Source organism: Alligator mississippiensis, chromosome 13 (assembly GCF_030867095.1).
Source record: "Alligator mississippiensis isolate rAllMis1 chromosome 13, rAllMis1, whole genome shotgun sequence".
Classification (NCBI taxonomy): domain Eukaryota; kingdom Metazoa; phylum Chordata; order Crocodylia; family Alligatoridae; genus Alligator; species Alligator mississippiensis.
Genome location: NC_081836.1, coordinates 25009027 through 25033438, shown reverse-complemented (window position 1 = coordinate 25033438; position 24412 = coordinate 25009027). Strand labels below are relative to the sequence as shown.

The following is a 24412-nucleotide window of genomic DNA, read 5'->3' as shown; positions in this document are numbered from 1 at the left end:
ATGCTGGAAAATTTCCTTATGGGAGTGTCTCCATCCCTCCCCCTTTCTCCTCTCCCCTCCAAAATGTTGGTGCAATGGAATGGAAACATTGCACAGGAAATGTACCTGCCCAGTAATTCGTCCCAATTTTCAATGGGAAATTGTGAAAACGTTTGATTTGAACTTTACTGTTTCTACTAGTTTAGCTACTAAATGTTTGGAGAGAGTCAGAATAAAGCTTATTCAAATGTAATCAAACATTTTGTTTCACAGCTCCTCCCCCTGAAAAAAAATTCTGCTTTTTCCCCTATGCCTGTTGAAATGAAGTTCCCTGTGAGACAGAAGTCCTGGTTTTTAACAAGCTTTATCCAACAGGAGGTGAACTGTTCACTGACAGGATCATGATATTCCGAACAGAATTGTGTTCCTTCATGTCTTCCATTGTTGGTCTCTCTTTTTTTGTTCCCTTAAGTCTGCTTTTGGTGGGTTTTCCCTGCTGGCTTCATAGTCTCAGGCCCATTGGTAATATGGAGGGGACTTCTGTACTACAAACTGAGGGCACTAAACTTCCCTTGCTTCAGGAAGTGCACGGGTTGCCAGCTGGTATTAAAGAGCTATCTCTCATCTGACTAACTGAGAGGTTGGCATCTTGTCAGCCTTGTCAGGAGAGTGGAAAGATCAGAATAGGAAAATGGTGAGAGGAGATGTCACCAGGTTCTTACACCGATCAAGTCCTGGACATCGTCTTGTTTTGTCAGAAGGAAAAACAACACTGAAGACCACTGAGATGCACTTGAAGTTGGCTCTTATAGAGGAGGCTCTCTCCCCAGAGTCTGTGCAAGACATGCCTGCCTCCTTCAGCCCATCTGTGTGCCTTACCATGTTATAATCTTCTCCAGCAATGAGGCCACCAGGCATGTGCTGGAGAGGCAGGAGAATAGAAGTTACTCAGTTGCCTCTGCACAGGGCCTTGAAATGCGCTGTCTTTGTAGATAAAGGGAGGGAGCAGTTTGCAATGGGCAGGTGTTGCCTGCAGCATGGGAGACCCATGTATGACACCTTATTGGGAATGCCCACAGCCAGGGGCACCAGCTAATGGTCACTACCACCAGAGCACAGGGAGGTTGAAGTGTGGCTCTTTGGCTCTGGGGGCATCATCCCTCAAGGTTGCATTGATGTCTGTAGACACAGGAGGGGAAGTGAAACCAGCTGAAAGCACAGCAGAACTGTCTCATGCACCATCTCTGGCTGAGCAAAACCCAGAGAGCAAAGTGCATCCAGCCTGGGTACTTGGGAGCTCTACTGAGCTGCTGCCACTTGGACAGGGGGTGAAGGACTTCTTGACCACCAGGTTTCCAGCAGTTTAATTCAGCTGGTGCAAGCCCACGTTGCTGGTCTTGTTCCAGGCCCATATAGCCTTGCTTCCAGTCACCTGGAGGTCCACATTGCCATATACTGGGTTGAAGCCAGTATGAGCCTGTCCACACCATGGCCTCTTGCTGCAGCTTAACTCAGTTGAACATCACACCTGTAGCTAAACCAGGCCTGCTTCTGCCTGCAGACAGGTTTGTGCCGGGTTGCTGTGTGTCTGACTTGGAGAGGACTCCTTCCCACAGACCTTGGGGCTTCCTCAGCTATAGGCAAGGATCCAGCCTGGAGTCTGGTTCAGGGAAGAACAGGCATGGACTTGTGGGGCTCTGCTGTGTCAGGTTTGCCCCCTCTTGTACACATGGACAGGGAGCGAGACACCTTTGTCTTTTCCTGATCCTGGGGCAGGGATGGGGTGGACCTTGCTCACTGGGAGCACCTTCTTATCTTTGGTAGTGAACACTCCTGCCAGGACATCCCACAGGGTCACGGGGCCTCCTCCAAGGTGACTGTGTGCAGTCGCATCTGCCAGTAGAAGACAAAGCTGCCCCTCCACCTGCTTACAGCCAGAAAGGCTTGACTTCCTTACTAGGAGGGGGCCAGGGGTGCAGCTGAGACTGTCACAGTCTGGGGGAATCCAACTATAAGCTGGACAGGAACAAGTGGTGCCCAGTCCCTTTGCCAAGGAAACTAGTGCAGGCAAAGCCTCATGTGCCAGGTCCTGCAGCTGGGCTCTTCTGGGATTGGCTTTTGATGAGTGCTCTGAAGGGGAAGGGTTCATTCCTCATTGGGCTCAGCTGGAGGGAAACAGAGCCAGGGGTACTGGGAGGAAGGGAAAATGAGCCTGAACCCATCTGATGAGACAGCTTCCAGGCTTCACAGAAATGCAGATGCAGGCAGGCATAGGCATGATCCTGCAGGATGCAGGGGCCTTGCCTAGTACAGCACAGCATGGGACCTGTTCATTGAACACCAGTTTCTCAGCAGAATGAGACTTGTACATCATATGCCAGCTTCTCTTCTGCCTGGCTGTGGGTTTCCTTGTTTGCCAGGACATCCATATGGTGTTGGCAGGGGTGTGTGAAGGGTTTGAGGCACAAGAACTGTGGGGCAGGAGAGGGGCTTCTTGGGCTGTCAGCAGGAGCAGTGGAGTGAAGGAGAGGGGTTGCTTCAGGAAACCTTCTCTGAGGTGCTGAAGGAGCTGGGAACTGAGAGCATTGGACACCTTTCAGTATTGGGGCAAGGGTGGGGCTGACTGAGGAATCCTACCTTCCTGAGGGTGGGGAGACGGTGGGATCAGCCCCTGAGGAGCAATAAAAGAACCATTGATTGGGACATGTCGAAAAGTCTGGGCATGGTCCTAGGTGCTGCTGGGGAAGCTGGCCTTTCTGCAGAGCTCCAGGCAAAGTGGGGGATCAGGTGGACCCACCTGATGCAGCAGTTCTTAAACCCCTTTCAGCCTTCCATTTTTCCAGCCTTGCTCACTTTCCCATGGGCTTGTCTTTGGCTTGGTCCATGGAGTCCGTCCTGCTGCGATCCCTCAGTCACAGGGCCTTGAGCTGAGCCTGCCTTTTCCCCAAGGAGCTATTTGCATGTAGGCTGCTGGGCTGCTGTCATGTCCTGGCTGCCGTCATGTCCATTGATGCCAGGCCCTGTAACACGCATCCCATTGCTTTGCCCGGTGAATCAAAGTTTCCAAAGTAATATTTACTCAAAGGAGAAAAAACTGGGATGCTGATCTCCTGCCACCAGCTGCTGGGTCAGCCAAGGCACACAAGGCCTTGAAGGCAAGCCTGTTCTAGCCAGCTCTGCAGTCCACAGGGCAGCCTGAGAACTGGGGGGCGGAGAGCAGAGGCTGGTGGATCAGGGTTGCAGGACAGCAGTGGAATACCGGGAGAAACTATGCTGGGGTAGCAGGGGTTGGAGAGCAGGGCGGAGGAGCATTATTTCAGAGTCTTCCGTGTCAAAAAGGTAACTCCACCAGGCTCTGTCTAACTGTGTAGCTGACTGCTGAGCTATTGGAGCTCTTGAGTCCACTGAGAGATTTCTCTCTCTTCCTGCATTAATTCCACTGGTACCCTTGGTGCAATCAGCAGCCCATGGCTGCAGCCAGCTTGCTGTGTCCAGTAGTTGAATCTCCATATAAGGAGCTCACTAGTAAGCATCACACTTCTGTCCACTTCCAGTTCAGGCAGAAGCTTCCCATCCAACTTTCACGCCCTAGACCTAGGGAGTTCTCTCGGCCCCCCAAGGAAGCCACGCCTGGGCAGGTAGGCCAGAAGATGGACCAGTGAGCTTGTGCAGCATTTCCTCTCTGCAGAGCAGTGGGTGGTCACTTGGCAATCTTGGGCCTGCTGAAAAGCAGGGACAGAAATGCACCAAAGTTACAAGGTGCCATGTCTGCAGTGCACTTCCCAATGGTGTGTCTGAGGGTTTGTCCTGGAGCCATGCCCCTGCAGTCCCTGGGCATGTGCCTTCTGGGCAGATAAAGCAAAGCCAGGTGTCTCCTGGGACAGGTTGTGGGAACCTCTGGTGCAGAGCATGAGCCTAGTTCATGACTGCTACTGATTAACAGGCTGAGCACTCTACTGGTCTCTTTGATTTCCAGGGCTGCGATCCCACTCTTCGACACCGACACAGGTCTCTTGGTTGTGGCTGGAAAGGTGAGTGTGAAGTTTCAGGGCTCTTGAGGCTCCTTGTCCAGCAGTGGGACCCAGGGTTCTCAAATCTCTGGTCAGCCCACAGCTTTCCTGTAGAGGCAGACTCTCAAGCCCTGTCAGGGGTTCATCATGGCACAGCCCCCTCATCCTCAATGGTGAGGAAGGACACACTGCCAGACCAAGACCCTTCAGGGAAGGCATCACTGCTCTGTTACTTTGCTGTGTGTCCCCAGACCCGGGGGTCCCACTTTGCTGCTGGGGTGGAGATGGTGTCACCTCAGGGTCTTATTCCCAGGCACAGCTGGCCATAGGGGTGTTTCCTCCCACCCCACCCCCAGGTGGAGCCAGCTGCAGCAAACCCAAGACAATGGACTGGGAAGACTCCTCTGTGTACTTAGAGGCTGACATGGGATTCCCAACCTGCCAAACTGCCTGTGCTTCTCTGTTCCAGGGTGAAAACCTCCTCTACTGCTTTGAAGTGTCCCCCTTGCAGCCAGCCCTGACACAGGGTAAGGAGCCCCCACCCTTACCCCCACACCCCTAAGGAGCCTTGGTCTGTTGTGTTCCCACCTATTGTCAGGATATACAGGCTTCCCTGGCTCTGCAAAGTGTCTCAGGGTTGTGGACAGGCAGCCCCTTCAGGCAGGAAAGGGATACATGTGCACAAAAAGAAACCTTTGCTGGCCTGTGGAGAGGCTTTCTGCCCTAGGAATGGCCTCAAATACTCCAGTAAAGGAATTTGCTACTACACAGTGGGTCAGCCAGGTTGGGGACACACCACCTGGGCACATGCTAGTTTGTGACTAGAGACACCCCTAAGGAGCCTTGGTCTGTTGTGTTCCCACCTATTGTCAGGATATACCGGCTTCCCTGGCTCTGCAAAGTGTCCCAGGGTTGTGGATCAGCCTGGCCTCAGCTGTGCAGGGTGGCATGAGAGTGAAGACAGCCTTGTACACAGCCCTGTGCAAAAACAACCACCAGTCAGAGACCTGGAGGATTCAGGCTGTGAGCAAGCAGTGAGGCAGCCAGCTGGTCCCACGGCCTTCATGAACTGAGAAGTTTGGGGTAGTAGCCACCCCTACCCCTCTGAGGCATGATTCTCAGCTGGAGTAGGAAGGGCTGAAGTGGGCTGGGCTGGGGTGGTAACACTAGGGCCATCCCAAATACATTACTGGACTGTCTGCCTGATCCTCGGGAGCTTTGCTGGACATGGCTGCCAGCACAGTAGCTACCTGGACCATCCTAGCCTGGGATCCTGAGCAGCCAGTATTGTTTGATGGCCCCCACAGACATGTTAGAGGTCTCCCAGGAAGCGCTTTGAGCCAGGTTGCCCTGGGTGGTCATGGAGGCCAGGCTGTCCAGGAGCCTCTGGTTCCTCCTCATTCCCACCCCCTGAGCTTCACCAAGGGAAGGTAGGAATGCTGGAAACCCCTTCCTGGTCTCACTGCCATATGAAATGATGTATGACTGAGCAGGGCAGGTAGGTGTCTGCAGGCCAGCATTTCTAAAGGAGATGACACTAGTGCCAGGCCAGCATCCTTGCCAGGTCCTGCCCAAGGGCTATCCCATCTGACAGGAGCACTAGACTCCTGCTGTGAGAAGGGCCTTGTGTGCAGGCCATTAGACTTTGGCCCCTGCCCTGAGATTTCTGACTGGTGGGGTCACAGTTAGCAGCTGCTTTGGGGGATGATGCAAAGCGTGAAACAAGCATGATGGACTGTGTCTGACTTTGCCAGTGTGACCAGCTGCGGTGCTTATGGACCAGATTAAACTAGGGGCAGTGGTAGAGAGCTCAGGCCAGGGTCAGAACAGTTTCTTTATGGCTAGATCCTATTCAAGCCTGACTCTGGTATTCTGGGTTGTGGATTGGGGTCTGTGTCACTGCCTTGGCATCCTCCTTCCCTGGACAGCCAGTGTATTAGTGCATCTCTATAAATACCACAAAGAGTCCCCAGGCTACCTGTTCCCTCCCCTCACTCGCCACCCCCCTCCCCTCAATACTCCCTTCCACCCCTCAAGGACAGCCTCGCACTCACAAGGCCTTTGACTGTGTGTCCATTTCCCTTTAGTTAACCAGTGTGTGACAGAGGGCAAGACCCGGGGCGCTGCCCTGGTGCCGAAGCTGGCACTGGACGTCATAGCCTGTGAGGTGGCCAGAGTCTTGCAGTTGACAGACAGCTTCATTGTGCCCGTCAGCTACACTGTGCCCCGTAAGGTAAGGGAGAAGACAGACAGCTTATTGGGATGCAGGGCATTACTGCCCCTCTGTCAAGCTGAGGGGCTCAACTGCCTCCTGCTAAAGTGCAGCTTTCTCTGCCTTGAGCTCTGGCTGAGACTGGACCTGGACACTGTAACTGGGTCTGCCTGAGTCCACAAGCAGCATGAACCATAGATGGAGGTTGGACTAACGACGGTAACTGTGTCCCAGCCTGGTTCTGAGCAGAACTGAGCACCTGAGCTCCCACTGACCAGTGAGTGCCCAGGGTCTCAGCACAGCTTGACCTGACCCCAGGGAGCAGGAGTGTCCAACTCCTTTGGTCTCTGGACTGGTGAGTCTCCTCCCTTGCCCCTTCTGCCAGCACTGCAACCAGGAGCAGAACTAAACCTTCATGTAGATCTGGCAAACACTGAGCTCTCGAGCTGCTGTTGGGAAGGGGCATTAACTCAGGAGCGCCTTCGATGTCTGGCTCTGCCTCCTGCTGTGGTTGGAGCAGCTTCTGCCTAGGATAGGAAGCTTCTGGCAGCACCGTGTCTACAGCTAAAGCTGGTCAGAGTTTTTTGAATGAAAAAACTTTTTCTGTCAGAAAAGACTAGCTAAATTTTTCTTTAAGCAAAAAGTCTGCAGAGAAAATGGGTTTTTTTAATTGTTTCAGACACACGCTGAATCTGGCCTTGGTGACATTCTTGATCACTTTCAATTTAAAAGTCTTAGTAAGCTAAAAATCCCAAGGGCCAAACTCTGAGCAATGTAGGGGACTTGGATGATTCAAAATAATGTGCATTTCAAACAAATAATCTCAGCCACATCCACCTGTCACCAGCAGGGAGAGCAGAAAAACACACACCCATGGTGCTGCTGGCCTCAGAGCAGAGCAGTTTTTAGTTATAACCAGGGATCTGGGATTTCTATTTTCCATGGAAAAACAGAGTAAACTGAGGATTTTACCTTTTACTGGAGGCAAATGTGGATTTCTAATTTTACCAGAGAAACCTGTGGATTTTGCAGTTTTGCAATGAGCTCCCTGCAGATGGGCAGAGTTCCAGCCTGCAAGGGGCTGGGGGGAGTGGGAGGAGGGCAGTCAGGCAGGGGGTACCATGTGCATGGACATGCACGTGGCCCCAGGCAGCCCGGAGAGAAGCTTCTGCAGGTAGGTGCTAGGGAGAGGGGGATTGAGGCCCGTATAGTGAGGGGGGGAGGGAGCTGGGCAGGGCTGGGGCTGCTGCCCGGCCAGGCGGTGCATGGGGCTTGAGGCCACAGTGTGCAGCTGCAGGGTCCCAGCATTGGGGCAGGATGGGGCTGTGAGTGGCTCATCTGGAGGATGGGGAGGGCCGGCTCCCGGCTGCCACACTCACTTCTGAGGGGCAGGGTGGGCTCATGCCCCCCAGATCTGTGCACAGAGCAGGCACGGGCTGCACACTCAGACTCCCACCCTGCTTCCCTTCCCCAAGCCATGACCTGGCATAACAGGGAACAGTGGAGCCGCACAGGGATCTCTTTGCCACTGTGAGCTCCGTGCTGCCTTGGCGATGTGCTCCCTGTGCATGCCACTGCTTTGAGGGGCACAACCCTGTGCTGCTGCTTTCATTGCAGTCCCGCATGCAGGAAGTGCTTAGCCAGGACAGTACAGAGCTGGCAGCAGCGAGCAGCTTCTCCATGTGGTTCCGCCGTTCCCTGCCATGCCAGATCGTGCCCGCTGGACTGCAGAGGCCCCAGAGGAGAGAAGCAGAGTGAAAGCCTGAACCCGCATCCTGCTCCTGCCCCACTTACAGATGTGCGGGGTGTGGATCCCTCCTGCCCCCTGGGAGTGTGCGTGGTGGTGGGGAGAATCCCTCCTGCCTAAGGCCACAGCAGGCAACAGGGGAGAGCAGGGGCAGGGGGCTGCAGACCTGGGTCCATAGCCCTGGCAGCTGGGGGCCCCCCTCTGGCAGGGTTGTGGGGAGCAGGGGCAAGGGGCAAGGGGCACCAGCAAGGCTGTGGGAGGGGAGTGAGAGGCACGATTAGGGCCAGGGGACTGTGGGTGGAAAGGGAAGGGTACCAACAGGGCTGTGGGGACTGTGAGGGGCTTTTAATTTTAATCATGGATTTTGGGGGGGTTTATTAGAGAGTTTGCAATTTTTTTATCAGAGAATTTGTGATTTTTTTTTCAGGGAAAACCAGGATCCCTGGTTATAAGCTTATAAGCTATCATCTTCAGTTACCCTTTCATAAGCCTTCTGGTGCCTTCCTTTCTCTCTCTGGATTCTGATCAGTTCTCATCTTATGAATGCCCTGGCAGCTTTCTCTAGCCTGTGGTGGCCTCAAAGCCTGCCTCCTGCCATCAAAATGGTTTAAAACAAGGGACAGGAGCAGAATTATTTGTAACACAAGTGATTTGCTGCAGGGGTTGATCAAGCTTGGGATAGGATGCAGTTAGGATAATGGAGGTTCAGGGTTTTCTCTGCTTTTGCTCCTTTCTCTTGAGAGCCTTTAGGAATTAATAACAGCAAAACCTGGTTCCTTCCCAAGGTTGAGGACTTGTGAACTAGCCAGGGGTTATATACATCCACAGCAGACAATTTCATGAGACCTGTGTCATTATAGACTCCAAGATGAACACGGGACACCAGTGTGGGGACACAGGAAGGCTAACCGCACCTTGTCATGCATCCACAGATGCATCATGAGCAGGTCCAAGGAGGTGATCCTCCCCCTCTATATGACATTGGTCAGGCCACAGTTGGAGTACTGTGTCCAGTTCTGGGCGCTGCACTTCAGGAGGGATGTGGACAACATCAAGAGGGTCCAGAGGAGGGCCACTCGCATGATCAGGGGGCAGCAGGACAGGCCCTACGAGGAGAGGCTATGGGACCTGAACCTGTTCAGGCTCCACAAGAGAAGGCTGAGAGGGGATCTGGTGGCCATCTGTAAACTGGCCAAGGGAGACCAGCAGGCAATGGAAGAGTCCCTGTTCCCCCGAGCACTACTGGGAGTAACAAGGAATAATGGCCGTAAGTTGACAGAGAGTAGATTCAGGCTAGATATCAGGAGGCACTACTTCACAATCAGGGCGGCTAGGAACTGGAACCAACTTCCAAGGGAAGTGGTGCTTGCTCCTACCCTGGGGGTCTTCAGAAGGAGGCTAGATAGACACCTTGCTGGGGTCGTTTGACCCCAGCATCCTTTCCTGCCCATGGGAGGGGGTCGGACTTAATGATCTGCTCAGGTCCCTTCTGACCCTACCAGCTATGAAACTATGAAACTTATGTGTGTGTTTTAGCTGGTTGTGGCAGCTTTTAACTCAGAGGGCTCTGCTCAGTCAGACTGAGCAGGAACAGAAGCAGCATCTGCCCACTCCCAGGCTGGGCGGCAAGCTCCAACTGGCTTTTCTGCACCCAGGGCTTACTCTGCGGAGGGAGCATCCTTCTCCTGCCTGCAATAGTTCTATGCCTGCAATAGTTCTATGCCTAGTCTCATTAGCAAAGCACACAGGATACAAGGCTGCAATTAAGGCAGCAGGGTGAACTGGGATGGGGTGGAGGAAGAGGCCCCATGTGCAGGTGCATTGTAGGGTGGATTTAGGGCAAAGGCATCTGCAGTCCTTTGGACAGTTCTGGGAGGTAGCCCAAAGCCTTGAGATGTCTGACACCTAGAGGTCTAGATGAGCAGTTCGGCTCCAGCCCAGTAGAGGCAGGTGCTTCCCTAAAGCAGGTCAGGTGCTGGGCATGGGAGGGCAGATTTGGAGTGTGAGTGGAGCCTTGTTTAGTTGTGGGGGGAGGGTGTGAACTCTAAGACAGACCCAGAGGTTGGAGTGTAGCTGGGTTCAGCATCCTAGCACCTATCTCTGCAGGAAGTATCCTGTGCCATAGAAGACCTGGATTCCCCTCCCGGCCTCCTGCCCTATGAGGCAACAGGTGCCTGAAGTACTGGGGAGCCTCTGTGAGATCCATGCAATGCTGGTATTTTCCCTGGTGGAAAAACTGACCTGCTCCCACAGCCATGAGATTATGGTCTGAACATGGGAAGAGGGTGCCTGGATAGTGAGAAAAAGTAGCAGAGTGAAGCCAGGCTAGGGGGTGACTGGAGGGAGTAGGGTATGGGGAACCCTGGCTGCAGACCAACTGGAGGGAAGATCCTGGCTTCATGTTGGGTGGCCAGGACACACATGCCACTCTCAGACATTAGCCCCTCAGTACCAGTGCAGTGGGCCAGTAGGCCTGTCCCAGGAGAATAGTCTCTCCCTGGCACATGCCTGCTCATAATGTCCCTGTGTCTCTTCCAGTCTGTTCAGGAGTTTCATGAAGATCTCTTTCCTGATTCTGCTGGGACCCTGCCATCAGCATCTTCCCAGGAATGGTGGTCAGGAGACAACAAACAGGTAACCCCTGGCTGATGGCTGCCTTGGCCTCCTGGAACAAGGACATTGGGCCATCTACTGTGGAAGTGTCATGTCCCTTGTAGGGAGAGGTAATTAGCCTCTATCTTCCCACCACCGCCAGGGATCTACTCAAAAGTCCTCTTCAGGAAGGTACCTATTTACCCTCCAGTCTTGGGCGCAGGAGGATTCTGAGAAAGATGCAGGGCCTCTGGAGGAGATTCTCCAAGGAGCTCTTCTACCTTGATCAGAGAATTCGGCTAGACTCTCACTCCCTTCCCTGGTCCTGGGGTCTGTAGTTGGAATCTCTTCTGGGTGATTTACCCTGGGGATTCTTGAGGGGCTGAAAGAATAAACATTAGCAATTCTTGTCAACTTTAAAAAATCTGATGTTTTTTATTTATTTAAATCAGATTTTAATTAGGTTCTTCCTTAAAAATAAGCCTATTTCAACTTAAATATGCAATACTTCTAAGCTCCATTAAAGTCTTGATTTGTACTAATCAAAAAATATCATTATGCTTTATAGTTAAAAAATGGACCATTCGAGTGGGGAGTGTTTGCAGAAGTTCTGGAGGAAGTCAGAGTGCTGAGTGGGTAGAAGTCCATGCCCGGCTAAGCTCTGGGAAGCAGGGTTTGCAGAAGTGCTGTACCAGCTGTGAATAGAAGTAGCCTCCCCTGCAGGTGCAGTGAGAATGTGTCTTTCATTTCAGCATATCCAGTTCAGTCCTGCTCAGTGAGTAGTTCACTCAAAGTTGAGAGACTGACTGGAAGCTGACAGAGCAAGAAAGCTTGTTTTCCTCTTCCTATCTGTGAATAAAAAACAGGTGAGGGGGTGGCCAACTCTGCATGCCCACTGCAGATAACATGTCCTTTGTTTATTAAACCATTTAGTTTTAAATACTAAACATGTGTTAAACTTACTTTTTTGTATGTATCTGCTACATTTCAGGTAGCTTTATTCAACTTAAGAAAACATTTTAAAATGTTGTTTTACTGCATGTTAATTTAATTTCCATACCCATCCAAATGTAGCTTAAAATAATCATCTAATAAAATGAAATGCATCATTCACCTTTTTATCATCATAAAAGAGAACTGAAATAACTATGTGCAGCTGCATAATTGCTCACACAGATGTGTTCACCTATGATGTATCCTCCTGGTCGGGTTAGCAAAACATGACAGATGAAGCATAAAGGCTGTAATCACCCTGTTTTAATGGTACCAGCTAGTGAAAAGCAACCTTTATGCAGGAAAATAACAAAAAGGGACGAATGTAAATTGAGGTTAAAATGGATTGTTTAAATGTACACTTGCTGCTTCCTCATTTAAATCAGCCTGCCCCCCCTGAAGCCCTCCCTGCTGGGGGTGCCTGGTCCCTTTGTCAGGGAACTCCCTAAAGCAGGTGCTGGTAAGAAGGGACCCTAGTAGTGAACATGCTGGAGACAGCCGCTTCTTCTTGGGGCATTTGGAAGCCCAGTGCCTGGTCCACAGCCCCCAGCAACACTGAACCATGGGTAGCAGTGTTGGGCCATTTCAGGGAACTCCTCCAGCCCAGGCAAGCCTAACAGAACCTGTCTAGGCCAAGGCTGGCTTTCCCAGGGAAAGTTGCCACAGTGCCCTGCCCTCTCCAGCAATGACCATCTCTTGCTTTTCAGGTGGGGAAGGTGAGCCTGAACCCAGCCCGGAGACCCAAGGAGACCTTCACCTTCAGCTTGTTCCCCCATGCCCAGCAGGAGTGTCTGCCTCATGACTCCAGGTGGCTAGATGCTGGTTCTGTGGACCTGGACCGAAGTGTGAGTGTTGAGTTTCAGCCTGGGGCTGGGCCAAGCTACTTGAGCCCCCTGATGTGGCACCTGGTATGGGAGCCTGGTATTAGTAGCCTCCTGCCATTGTGAGGACAAAATGCCTGGTCTTGCCGAACATACCTGAGTTGCAAGGCATGTCTATACTGCTGCCAAGCATGGCCACCCACCTTCTCCTGCTCTCACTCACCAACAAGACTGAATCCTGCTTGGAAGCCCCATTGTGCCTGAGAACATCATAGGGGTGTTTTCAAAAGCAGCTTCACCCCTGAATTTCCAAGTGCAATGCCAGTGAGTGGGAGCAGGTGAGTGGGGCACGCCTAGGAGCAGCACTCCCCTGGGAGGCCAGGGCACAGTGTAGACCTCAGTGTGGCGTGCCCTGGAGCTCAGGAGCACCTGGCATGGATGGCCTGGGGGCTCCATCTAGCTGTTGGCCTGTGCAGCAAAGGGCAGGGGTGGCCAAGGTGTGGCAGGAATCAGGGCTGAGCAGAGCTGGCTTATGACAAACAACCAGCAAAGAAGAGAAGTGCAATCTGTCTGGGGCAGCAATGTTTCCCTCACAGTTGTCTTACTGCACCTTGGGGAGTGAAAGGCCTGGGATGCAGAGTCAGGGCAGTCCTGATTCCCATGTCCCTACCAACTTCTGAGCACTGTAGATTCATGCTTTGCACTTTCACTCCTGACTAGCAGCCCCCAACTTCTCCAGCCCAGCCCCAGCACAGCTCTGGCCATGTCCTGTCAGCCCTGACCTGCAGCACCCCCTGTTGTTCTGCTAAAGCACGTTCGGATTTGCCAGCTGTGGGATATGGGAAGTCCCTCCCCTTCAGATTCCTTAGCGTAATCCCCTGCTTGGCTGTGACCCCCAGGGTCCTCCCTGCAATTGGGCATGAGGACATGGGCTTTCCATTCTGTGGGATAGCAGCTGAAGTGTATGTCCCCCATCCCCACCGCCGTCCCCAGCTCTGTGCCTTGCTTCTATGGGGCTAGGAAGAACAGGGAAGGCAGGGAGCTGTTAGCCCTCTCTGACTCATCATGTGGTGCTCTCCCCCCAGGATGCCAGTGGCCTCTCTTCTCCCTCCAGCTCCCTGACTTCTCCCAGCATGGCCCTGTCTGTCTCCACCACCAGTGGCTTTGCCAGCAGCTCCAGTCAAAGGTCCCTGCAGAGCATTCTGGGTGAGCATATGTGTATATGTTCAGTGGGGCATGGGTGTGTTTCTCTATAGAAAGCTCTCATGGGGCACCATCCTCTTGGTACCTCACCTAGTGCTGGATGAGGCCTCTCCTGCTCATGAGTGCTCTGGAGACTCTCTCAGGCTGTAATACTGTCAGTCTTAAGTGGAAAAGAAGAGCAAAAGGGGTGGGGGTGGCCAGGTCAGTAGTGCAGCCCAAAGCCTGGGCTCTTTCTGAGAGTCCTACCCTGGTAGGAGATTTCCTGTGTTCTGAATTCCCTGCGTCCTTTTCTCAGGCCCCAGCTCAAAGTTCCGCCACACCCAGGGAACAGTCCTGCATCGTGACACCCACATCACCAACCTCAAGGGGCTCAACCTCACCACTCCGGGAGAGTGCAATGGTTTCTGTGCCAACCGGCAGCGCCTGGCAGTCCCACTGCTGTCATCTGGTGGGCAGATTGCCATCCTCGAGGTAACAATGCAGCTTCCTCACAGTTGGGTTTGTTGCAGCTGAAAGGCACTATGCCCATGACTGTGGAGCTTGGCTGGACCCAGCATGGGAAGTAGGGAGTATAACCTTCCCTTATTGCCCTGTTCGTGGGCCACAACCCCAACCTAGTGCTGAATGGAGCTGGGTCTCTCTGTCTAATCAATCCTAGCCTTCCACACACAGGCGATGGCTGATAGTCACAGGGGAAGATGCTCTGTCCCAAATCCCTGCTGTGACAGAACCAGAACTTCTGTCCCCCATAAACCCTAAGATTCTTAAATGTATTTTTGCTCCAAACCAGAAGAAAAGGCTGGAATTTTGGAATTTTCTGTGGAACAAAATTTCAAGAATGTTTCAGTTCAGGCCATTTGGTTGTTCCATTCTGTTATATTAAAACAGTGTGTGCATGTGTATGCATGCATGCATGTACAAACCAGACACACACATGCCCCAACTCTGCTGCTTAAACTGAAGGGGGTCTCTCTGGGCAGCTCTGTTATCCTGCATGAGGCCAAACTCTAGCAGGCAGTGTCACATATACAAATGCCAGCTTAGTTCATCTAGTGTGACCCAGAGAGTGTAGTGCTGGAAGGGGATGTGATGGGCACCCCGGGTTGTCCTACTGCCTCTGACTGGGTGTCTGTTTCAGCTCTCCAAGCCAGGCCGTCTGCCTGACACCTCCATACCCACCATCCAGAATGGGACGCCTGTCGCAGACTTCTGTTGGGACCCCTTTGACCTGCAGCGCCTTGCAGTCGGTATAGAGCTTTGCCTTCAGCTACTGTTTGGCTACCAGGCACCACTTGCAGCCTGGCCAGCCAGGAGTCTAGAACCCTCACACTGGCCTGAGGTGGCCCTTCCACATATCAGGCACAAGCACTGTGCTGTGCTGGACCCTCTGGGACCCCTCCCCAGGGCCCACTCATGGGAACTGCAGTCCCTCCTAGTATCTTACAAGGATAGTAAGAAGTCCTTTAGGTATGTAGAAGAAAAACAAGTGGAAGTGTGGGACCCCTGCTTAACACCTCGGGGCAGCTGGTAACCGATATTCAGGACAAAACTGAACTCCTGAATGCCCACTTTGCTTTAGTATTTCACCAGACTGTGGGGAAAGTCAAGCGAGATAAGGCTCATAGGGGACATGCCAGGACTGACAGCCTGCCCACTGTGGATGCTGAGTGGGTGCAATACCAATTAGAAAAGCTAGACTTTTATAAATGAGCAGAAGTGGTTTGACTCCATCCGAGAGTGCTGAAGGAGCTGGATGAGGTCATTGTGGAACACCTGGCAAAACTCTTTCAGAATTTGTGGTACATGGGGGAAATCCCTGAGGATTGGAAGAGGGTCAACATTGTGCCCATCTTCAAGAAGGGGTAGAGGGAGGACCCAGGCAACTATAGGCCAGTCAGCTTAGCCTCCATCCCAGGGAAAATTCTGGAAAAGCTCATTAAAAAATCTATGTGTGATATACTCGCAGAAGGTAATATTCTGAATGACAGCCAACGTCGCGTTGTCACGGGTAGGTCTTGTCTTACCAATCTCATCTTCTACGACCAGGTCTCTCGCCACCTGGACATGGGAGACGTAGTAGATAGACTTCCAAAAGGCTTTTGATCTAGTATCCCACGATATCCTTGTGGGAAAACTGGAAGATTGTGGGCTCAGCTGCTTGATGGTTCAGTGGGTGGGAAACTGGCTACAGGGTATGACCCAGAGAGTTCTCATGAATGGATCTGTGTCACCCTGATGAGAAGTGGCCAGTGGTGTCCCTCAGGGTTCTGTGCTTGGACCAGTGCTTTTCAACATCTTTATCAATGATTTGGATGGGGGAGTGAAAAACTTGCTGGCCAAGTTCGCAGACGACACCAAGTTATGGGGCAGTGTGGTCATATCAGAAGTTAGATTGCAGTTATAGGCGGACCTGGACAGGCTCGAGAGTTGGGCAGGCTGGAACCAGATGAAGGAAACTGGGGGCAAACAACCCTCAACATACATACAGCCTCAGTGGTGGCAGACTGACTTGCACCACAGCTGAAAGGGACCTAGGGGTAATGACTGGCCATCGCATGAACATGAGCCATCAGTGCAAGGTGGTGGTCAGCAGGGCAAACAACATGCTGGCATGCATCAACTGATGCATCTCGTGTAAAATTAAGGAAGTGATACTCCCACTATGCTCAGCACTGGTGAGGCTGCAGTTGGAGTACTGCGTCCAGTTCTGGGCGCCACACTTCAATAAGGACATGGAAAAACTTGAGAGGGTCCAGAAAAGAGCCACCTGCATGATCAGGGACTTGTAAGGCAAGCCATATGAGGAAAGGCTGAGGGACCTGGGCCTCTTTAGCCTAAAGAAGAGAAGGTTGAGACTTGATAGCAGGGACTTGATAGCAGCTTACCGTTATATCAGAGGAGTGCATCAGGAGCTCAGTGAACAACTGTTCACTAGGGTACCCCCAGGGAAGACCAGGACCAATGAATGCAAACTCCTGGAAGGCTGCTTCAGGCTTAATAGTAGGAGAAACTCCTTCACAGTCAGGGTGTCCAGACTGTGGAATAAACTCCCTCCAGAGGTGGTGCAATCACCTACCCTGGAGGTTTTCAAGAGGAGACTGAACAGTCATCTCGCTGGGGTCACCTAACCCCAGTTGTCTTCCTGCCTAGAGTCATGGGGCTGGACCCGATGATCTGCAAGGTCCCTTCCAGCCCCTAACAATCTATGAATCTATGAAAAGTACTGGCACCTCCCAAACTCCCATCTTCACCTGATCCAAAGCACTCTGCAAACAGGAACTGAGCCCCTCACTCCCCTTCCCCCTAAAGGAGCCTGTTTTAGAGAGGGAAACTGAAGCACAGTTTATTAATGGGAGTCTTGCAACAACACCAGGGCCAGAACTTGGATTTCCCAATTCCCCATTTTGGGCTCTTGCCACTGCGCCCTTGCCCGCCCCCTTCCCCCCAAGAGCAACAGGCAGAGAATGAACCCACTCCTTACAGAGTGCTGAGGCCCAAAGCCAGGAAAGAAATACCAATTAATTAATGTATGAGCAGGGGGAACTGAGGGCTAGGGGCCTGCAGGAGACCAGGGAGCAGTTCTCAGCAGCTCTCTTGCCCCCGTGTGGCAGAGGCTGGCAGGCCAGGACCTTCCCCTGGCTCTGGTGCTCGGGATCAGCTGGCACCAGGCTCACTTTTTGTCTCTGTTATGTTCAGCTGGGGAAGATGCCAAAATCCGGATCTGGCAAATCCCTCCAGGAGGGCTGCAGAAGACGCTGCTAGAACCAGAGGCTGTGCTTCGAGGTAAGGGTCGTGTAGGTGTGAGGGTGCCTTCGCCTTCCCAGTGGGAAGGCAGTATGAGTGAGCTAAGGGTGCCTCACTGCACAGGGCAAGCAGTCAGTGGCCAGCCCTGGAGGAGGCCAGGACTTTTCTGACCGCTGTGTGGCTTGTTTAAGTAGTGCAAGCTGTGGTGGGTGGGTAGACCCTGCTTGGGTGGCCTTGGCAGAGTGTAGGAAGCAGACCAGCCGTGGATGGGCTGTGGCTCCCTTGCCCTGGTGGCCCCTCACACTGAGGATACAGGGCCAGAAGCACTCTCCACTTCCTCTTTCCCAAGGTCATACAGAGAAAATCTACTCCATCCAATTCCACCCGCAAGCTGCCAACATCCTGGCCTCTTCCTCCTATGACATGACGGTGCGGGTCTGGGACCTATGTACCAAGCAGGAGGTGCTGTGCCTGAAGGGACACACTGACCAGGTAGGAGGCGAGCCAGCCTGTGGTAAAACCAAGCCAGGGAGGACAGGGCTGAGGCAGAAATCAGGGCACCACCTGGGGGTAGAACCAGAGTGTGGAAGGGATACACTGATGCACCAGGGAGCAGGGAGGAAGCGCGACACATCTGTTCTGCCACATTAAGCAGGGCTGGACCTGGGTTGGGCTGGGTGACTTCTGAGGACGATGTAGGAGGAGCTGTTGGTGATAGAGCATTGAATGCTGAGACATGTAGTCTGTGATGGCCACATTGTTGTTCAGCACCCCTGGAGCAGGGTGCTGGGAACCTACCCCTGCCATGCTTAACCACAGCCAGCTCCATCACAGGATCCAGCAGCACAGAGGGGATGGGGCATCCTAAGACAGATCTGCAGGGGCAGCCATTGGGACCTGGAGCATATTAACAGTCAGGCTGGAGCTGGGGCTCTCAGTGCTGTGGCACATACCTGCTGCCTGGGCTAGGGGTGCCCCTCTGTTGGCTATGGGGCTGGGATGTGTGCTATAGTGCAGGAGGCCTCGGCACCAGCTCTGCTGAGCTGTTACACTGATGTGTGTTGCTGCAGTTGTCTCCCAAGGCTTGTTGTGCCCTGTACCACTGCAAGCTGCATGTTTTACATGTGTGGTTTGCTCATCAGTACCTGCTTTGGCCTGGGTTGCTCCGATCTAGTGGTGCTCAACCTGCGGTCTGCGGGCAGGATCCAGCCTGTGGGGTTTTTTGTCATTTGGTCCAGGGAGCTCCCCACAGGTCTGGAAACTTGGCAGTGGGGAAAAAGTTGCAACACTGATTGCTGGTGGCTCTGGGACTGGGCCAGCATGTTGGATTGTACCCATGGACTAACTCCATGTGCCAACCCTGCACTGGATTGGGCCCCCAGACTGGCCTCACACTACTCATCCAGCCTGCGGGGCCAGATAAGTTGAGCACCGCTGCTCTAAACTGAAATCACAGTGTCGACAGGGAGCTTTGCTGAGATGGTTGGAACCCTGTTTCCTTTAAACTGGGCAATGCCAGTTTGTGACTGGGCCCTTGGCAGGAGGCACTGACATGGGTCAGGGTCCCACTCCATGGAGAGGGTGATGGGAACTGCCTTATGGGGCACAGCTTTTCCCTCAGCTCTGCTATAACCCTTGCTCATGCAGGCAGTATCCTCCCTCCTGACTGGCCTGTGCTTTTCTCAGGTTGGTTCTCACAGTGAGTCTAAGAGGAGGGTTTGTACTGGGAGGAGCAGGCTGGAGCTGCCACTCACCCAGCCCGTCAGTGGCTGTGTCCTCCCTGGCCCCAGGTGGTGCTGGGAGAGCCCAGTGTGAGGGCAGATTGTCACGTGCAGTGCAGCCATCACTGCAGGCTGGGACACAAAAGATATCGGCATCGGGTGTCTTACAGATCTTCAGCCTAGCCTGGAGCCCTGATGGGCAGAAGCTGGCCACGGTCAGCAAGGATGGCCGGGTGCGGCTCTACGAGCCCCGGCGGTCGCTGGAGCCCGAGCAGGTGAGTTAGAAGTCATCAGGCAGGTCACTTGTGTGGAGCTCAGCTGGGGGGATGGAAAGCAGGGGTTATGCTGGGGTGGAACCCCTGAGCCCTACAGACAGAGTAGATCCTGGGGAGAGTGCTGCTGGCAGTGCTTTGGGCACGGATGAGCAGGTGGAGCAGGCTGCACGGCTGTATGTGCCTCTACCCAAGCCCACTGCTTACACACCACTGCTCCCCCCAGCCTGTGTGGCCCCTTATACAGCCATTAGGCTCTGGTCATGCTCCTGGGAAAGGCCATCTGCATGGGCAGGGGGTGGTGCTTAGAAGAGTAACCCTAGTTTCTTCCTCTCCTACAGGATGGCCCAGGCCCTGAGGGCAGCCGAGGTGCCCGTGTGGTCTGGGCATGTGGTGGCCACTACCTGCTGGTCTCTGGCTTTGATAGGTAAGGCCAGAGTCCACTTCCCCTGCTGAGGCCTGTGCCTTCTGGGCTTCTACAGCTCATTGAGCCCACTGGCCCCACAGATGATGAGCCACTACCAAATGCCTAGGAATGTCCAGCTTCCCATGATGGGGCACTTGGTCCTGCCCTTCCCATCCTATGTAATTAATTGCAAGGGCCCCATCCAGCCTGACCACAGCTCAGCCACCTGTGGGGGAAGGTGGCAGCTGAATCTGAACTTGGGTACTTGATTGTTTGCAGGCAGCAATTAATGCTTCTGAGTCAGGACCACCAGTCCTCTGAAATCTTGCACCAGTCCAGGCAGCTGGAGGTGCTGGTGCCCAGAGCTCTCCCCACTCTCCCTGCCCTGAGCTAGCACAGTGCCAGCACTTGTCAGAACCAGGACTCCCTTGTGGCCAAGGCTCCCTTGTGGCATTTTCTCTAGGGTTGTATCTATGACCTTGCTGCCACAGGGAGTGGGGTCAGCCAACACAGACAGGACACTTCTTTAGCGTTGCTCCGAGCAGGGTCAGGCCAGTCACAAAACACCTCCCCAGCAGAGCATTTAGTCACAGGAGACTCCCAGTGCCCTCCCAGTAAGAGGGCCCAGGGCTGCTGCAGATGGTTTGTCCCAGAGGAGAAGCTCACCAGGCCTTAGACAGGTCATAGGTACTATCCCAGGATTAGGGGCTCTAGCTGGGAGCAGGACCTGGCAGGTAGCGCGAGGAGACTGACAAACCTGGGGCTGGATCCATCCCACCTTGTTACTTGCAGGAAAGCACAGAGCTGCTCGGGGTTCTAATGGGCCCTAGAGGAGATGGCATTTCTCACTTTTCTCCTTAACTGTCATGACATACAGTTAAATACATGATGTGTCCCCTCCCAGAGGTGACTGTGCTTTGCCTGTGAGTCAATTTTGGGGCACACGGCACCATTGGCAAGGCACCAGAGGATTCTCTGAGACCAAAGGTGCCATGTGGCTGCGCCTGGGTGTGGTAGGAGCTGTGGATTTGGCAGGACAGTAGGCCTGAGGCCTCCATGTGTGGGAGGCTAGTGAGGTGTGACACCCCATGCAAAGGTCACTGGGGATAGGGGCTCCTCTGCCCTCCAAGAGAACACCAGAGCAGGAAGAAACCATCATGTGTGCGGACTGGGTGCAGAGATCAGCTTGGTCAGCCTCTCTCTGCTGGTATCCAGGCAGAAAATAGCCCTATGTCTCTTTATCTCCAGGTTTCCATCAGGACCCAAGATGGGGGTGGGGGGAGATGCCCACATCCTGTCTCTCCTGATAGATCCAGGGGCAGGTCCTGAGCAAGAGAGAGCCATCGTCCGCATGTCTGAACCAAGATGGCCACCATGCTGCATGCCTACTGCACAGTAGCAACCAGCTTCCCGCATACTAGAGCCATTTGGGCTAGCGCAGAGGTTGCCAACCACCGGGCCATGGCCCAGTATCAGGTTGCGGTGGGTTGGCTGCCTAAGTACCCCGCTCAGACCCCTGTCTGTCCGCTTGGGCAAGCAGCTTCCAGCTCCTGCTGGGCTGCAGTATAAAGAAGGTTGGGAACCACTGGGATAGAGTATGGCATGTTTGGCCAGTAACACTTGCCTCACCATCCCCTGTGGCCAGTATGGACAGCAGATGGTTGTGGTGCTCTCTCCGGCAGCCGCAGTGAGCGCCAGTTGTATCTGTACAAGGCTGACTCCCTGTCTGCTGGGCCTGTGGCAGTGGGCACTGTCGATGTGTCTCCCTCCACCCTCATCCCCTTCTATGACGAGGACACCAGCGTTGTCTTCCTGACAGGCAAGGTGAGTGGAGGGATCAGTGTCCAGGGTGGACAGGGCTGTTTGGCAGTCCCTGATTTCCTTAGCCCAGTGGGGGCCAACCCTTTTGGTAGATATGCCACAGATTGGTAGGTATGCCACAAATATGCAGCACGTTCCCCAAGTGCCACTGTAATCCCCTTCCCCTGTGATATATGCTGCTCTGCTTTCTACTCTATGCCCTGTGCTCCCTGTCTTATCTGCTGTTCTGCTTTCTGCTTAATGCCACACAAAGGGGTTGCCTGTGCCACTTGTAGCACATGTGCCATAGATTGGCCACCCCAGCCTTAATACATGCAGATCCTCTGCCTGGCCTTTGATGTTCCTGCCAGAGCATAGGAGCCCAAGTTGTGGCTATAAGATGCTGTGTAGCATGTAAAGAGGGCAGCCTCCAAAGAGGAGACTCTAGGGGGACCCCGGCTAGTGCTCAGACCAGGCCTCCCTGCATTTCCACTGCTGGGGTAAGCACAGCCCACCCAGGGCTGCCAGGTTGCAGGCAGTGTCCAGCTGTGAGCACATCCACATCCAGACGGTGCATGGGCAGCAAGCAGGGGTCCAGCTGCTTTTGCTGGTCTGAGCAGCCCCTGCTGGCCCTCTGCATCAGTGAGCAAAGAGGCTGGCAAGGCGAGGGTCTTCCTGCCCTGGGACCATGATTGGTCCTCTGAAGGGTCTAGACTTTGTGCCTTGAATGGTCCTGGGGAGCATCCCCTGCCTCAGCCTGCAGCCTGACAGGCAGCAGCTTGTGGCCCTGACAAGCCTGCAGCCTGTGGCCCTGACAAGCAGTGTGCCACACTCCCACGCAGGGAGGGAAGGGTTGTGCTGTTCCTGGGTGAGGGGCCTGGCCCCTCTTCATTGCCTCTGGGACTCAACCCACTTTCTCGTGTGATGCCAGGTACCACCAGGCCTTCCATGGAACTGATGCCATGGCCACCACTAACCCTGCAGGCCTTGTCTAATAGGAGCCCTGAACTTCTGGGTCCTAATAACCCTCCCCCCTCCACATGCCCCTTCTCCCACTTGAGTCCCAGGCAGAGATGAGCATGGCATGGTGGCAGGCCCACCCAGACCCCTGCAGCTGCAGGGAGCCCTCCTTAGACCTCCTCTCACTGCCCAATGCATCTAGGGGGACACAAGAGTCTTTATCTACGAGATTGTCACCGAGGCGCCCTTCTTCTTGGAGTGCAACAGCTTTTCTTCCAGCGACCCCCATAAGGTGAGTGCTTTGGGTGCCTCTGTAGAGACCAGCACTCTCCCTGCTCCTGAAGCGCAAAGGCTGGATTGGGCTGGGAACAGCAAGATAAGCCCCACATGTCACAGTGGCTCGGGAAAGAAGCCAGACATAGGTCCATGTCTCAGGGTGATGCCTGGCAGCAGCACGATGCACTGCTGCAGCACTTGGGCTCTGAGGCACATCCATCCTGCCTAGCCCATGTTTGCTGAGGCTGTCCAACCTCCCCTTGAGCACCCCCAGGGAGGGATCTGGCCTCCTCTCAAAGCAGCCCCTCTACATCCTGCCCCACCCTGACTGTCCTTCTTAGGCCCCCAGCCCCATGTCCCTGGGTGCAGCATGGGGGAGACAGTTCCTCTGGCAGCTGTGCCAGCACCTCTGCCTGCTCTTACCCCACGCCAGCTGCTCTCCATTTCTGGCACATTTGGAAGCTGCCCCCTGGTGGCCGTCCAGGTGCATTACCACCCCTGTAGCTCATGTGCAGGTTGTAACCTGAATGCTTTGGGGGGCTCACTGCAAAGGGGCCTCGATCAAGGACAAAGCCTTTGATCCCCCACAGCCTGGGGGAGCCCAGCCTAGCACTAAGCTGCTGGTGTCCAGCTCTTCCCCTGCTGGGGCTCCCTGTGGGCTGGCTCCAGAGACGCTTCTCCCTCAGCTGGGGCAGTGCAGCAGGTGGGATAGGACTGCCCAGTCCCTTCATGCCTTGCCTCCAGCCTCCATGCTGCTGTTTTTATGGGGCTGTGTGGGTAATCAGAGCCCTCTGCAGTGTAGGGAGATAGGGGTGAGAGCCCCCAGCAAGCTTGCCCCACAGAGGGCTCCAGGGCAGCCTTCTGCCCTACAGCAGGGTCTTCTTATCCTCTCCTGTAAGGATCAATGCAGAAGACTTGGGGGACGCATGTCTGGGAAGGGGAGGGGCAGATGCTGAGGGCTACTCCCTGTGTTCTGTATGGGAGCGGCCCCTGTTTTCTGCTAAGTCTGGGGCAAGTGTGCATAAGTCAGGGCACTGGCATCCCTGTGTCCTGGCTCTCAGGTCCTTCACACATGGCCTGTTACCATGCGCTGTTGCAGCTGCGCACTGCCATGTTCTTCATCAGAGCTGGCTATGTCTCCCTGGAGGCTAAAGCCATCCCTATCTGGATGTGGCTTGTGGCTCTGTCAAGGACATGAAGACCTTCATGAAGCCCTGGACAGCTCTGCCAGAGCTCTACAGAGCCTGCAGCACTGCCTGGCATGGCTTCCCAACAGCTGGGACCCTGCCCCAGATTCAGCCTAAAGTAAGCTGGTGTACAGCACCAAGCCATATCACCAGCACTTTGGGGAGCAAGAGCCTGGAGTGCAGGTGACCCAGCCTCTGGGGCCAAGACAGCCCGAGTGCTGCGGGGCCTGACATCACCCCTGTACTTTTCCAGGGCTTCGTGTTCCTGCCCAAGACTACGTGCAACGTGCGGGAGGTGGAGTTTGCCAGGGCCCTGCGTCTGAGGCAGAGCTCTGTGGAGCCAGTTGTCTTCAAGGTGCCCAGAGTCAAGGTAGGCCCTGTGGCCCAGCTGCACAGATGTCACCAGGGTGGGCTCCCCAGAGAGACTGTGCTACTCCTTTTTGGCTGGCCAGGGACCTGCTCCTTCCCACTAGTGCTGAAAAGCCCTGA

At 54.0% G+C, this 24412-nt stretch overlaps 1 protein-coding gene across 3 annotated transcripts in view; it reads left to right on the top strand.

The window, feature by feature from the left end:
• Positions 1-24412, top strand: part of LOC102574404 (mitochondrial import inner membrane translocase subunit TIM16) — a 217098-nt gene that overhangs the window by 186366 nt on the left and 6320 nt on the right. For all 3 annotated transcript variants that reach the window (XR_009456313.1, XR_009456312.1, XM_059716485.1), the window contains 15 exons: positions 3956-4010; positions 4459-4516; positions 6077-6222; positions 10487-10582; positions 12241-12378; positions 13440-13560; positions 13853-14028; positions 14696-14804; positions 17254-17340; positions 17651-17793; positions 19193-19297; positions 19636-19721; positions 21383-21524; positions 22663-22752; positions 24177-24293. Coding sequence is in view for 1 of the 3 variants with exons in the window: in XM_059716485.1 (XP_059572468.1) it covers positions 3956-4010; positions 4459-4516; positions 6077-6222; positions 10487-10582; positions 12241-12378; positions 13440-13560; positions 13853-14028; positions 14696-14804; positions 17254-17340; positions 17651-17793; positions 19193-19297; positions 19636-19721; positions 21383-21524; positions 22663-22752; positions 24177-24293 (1669 nt within the window). In the remaining 2 variants the exon portion in view is untranslated. The remainder of the gene's footprint in view (positions 1-3955; positions 4011-4458; positions 4517-6076; positions 6223-10486; positions 10583-12240; positions 12379-13439; positions 13561-13852; positions 14029-14695; positions 14805-17253; positions 17341-17650; positions 17794-19192; positions 19298-19635; positions 19722-21382; positions 21525-22662; positions 22753-24176; positions 24294-24412) is intronic.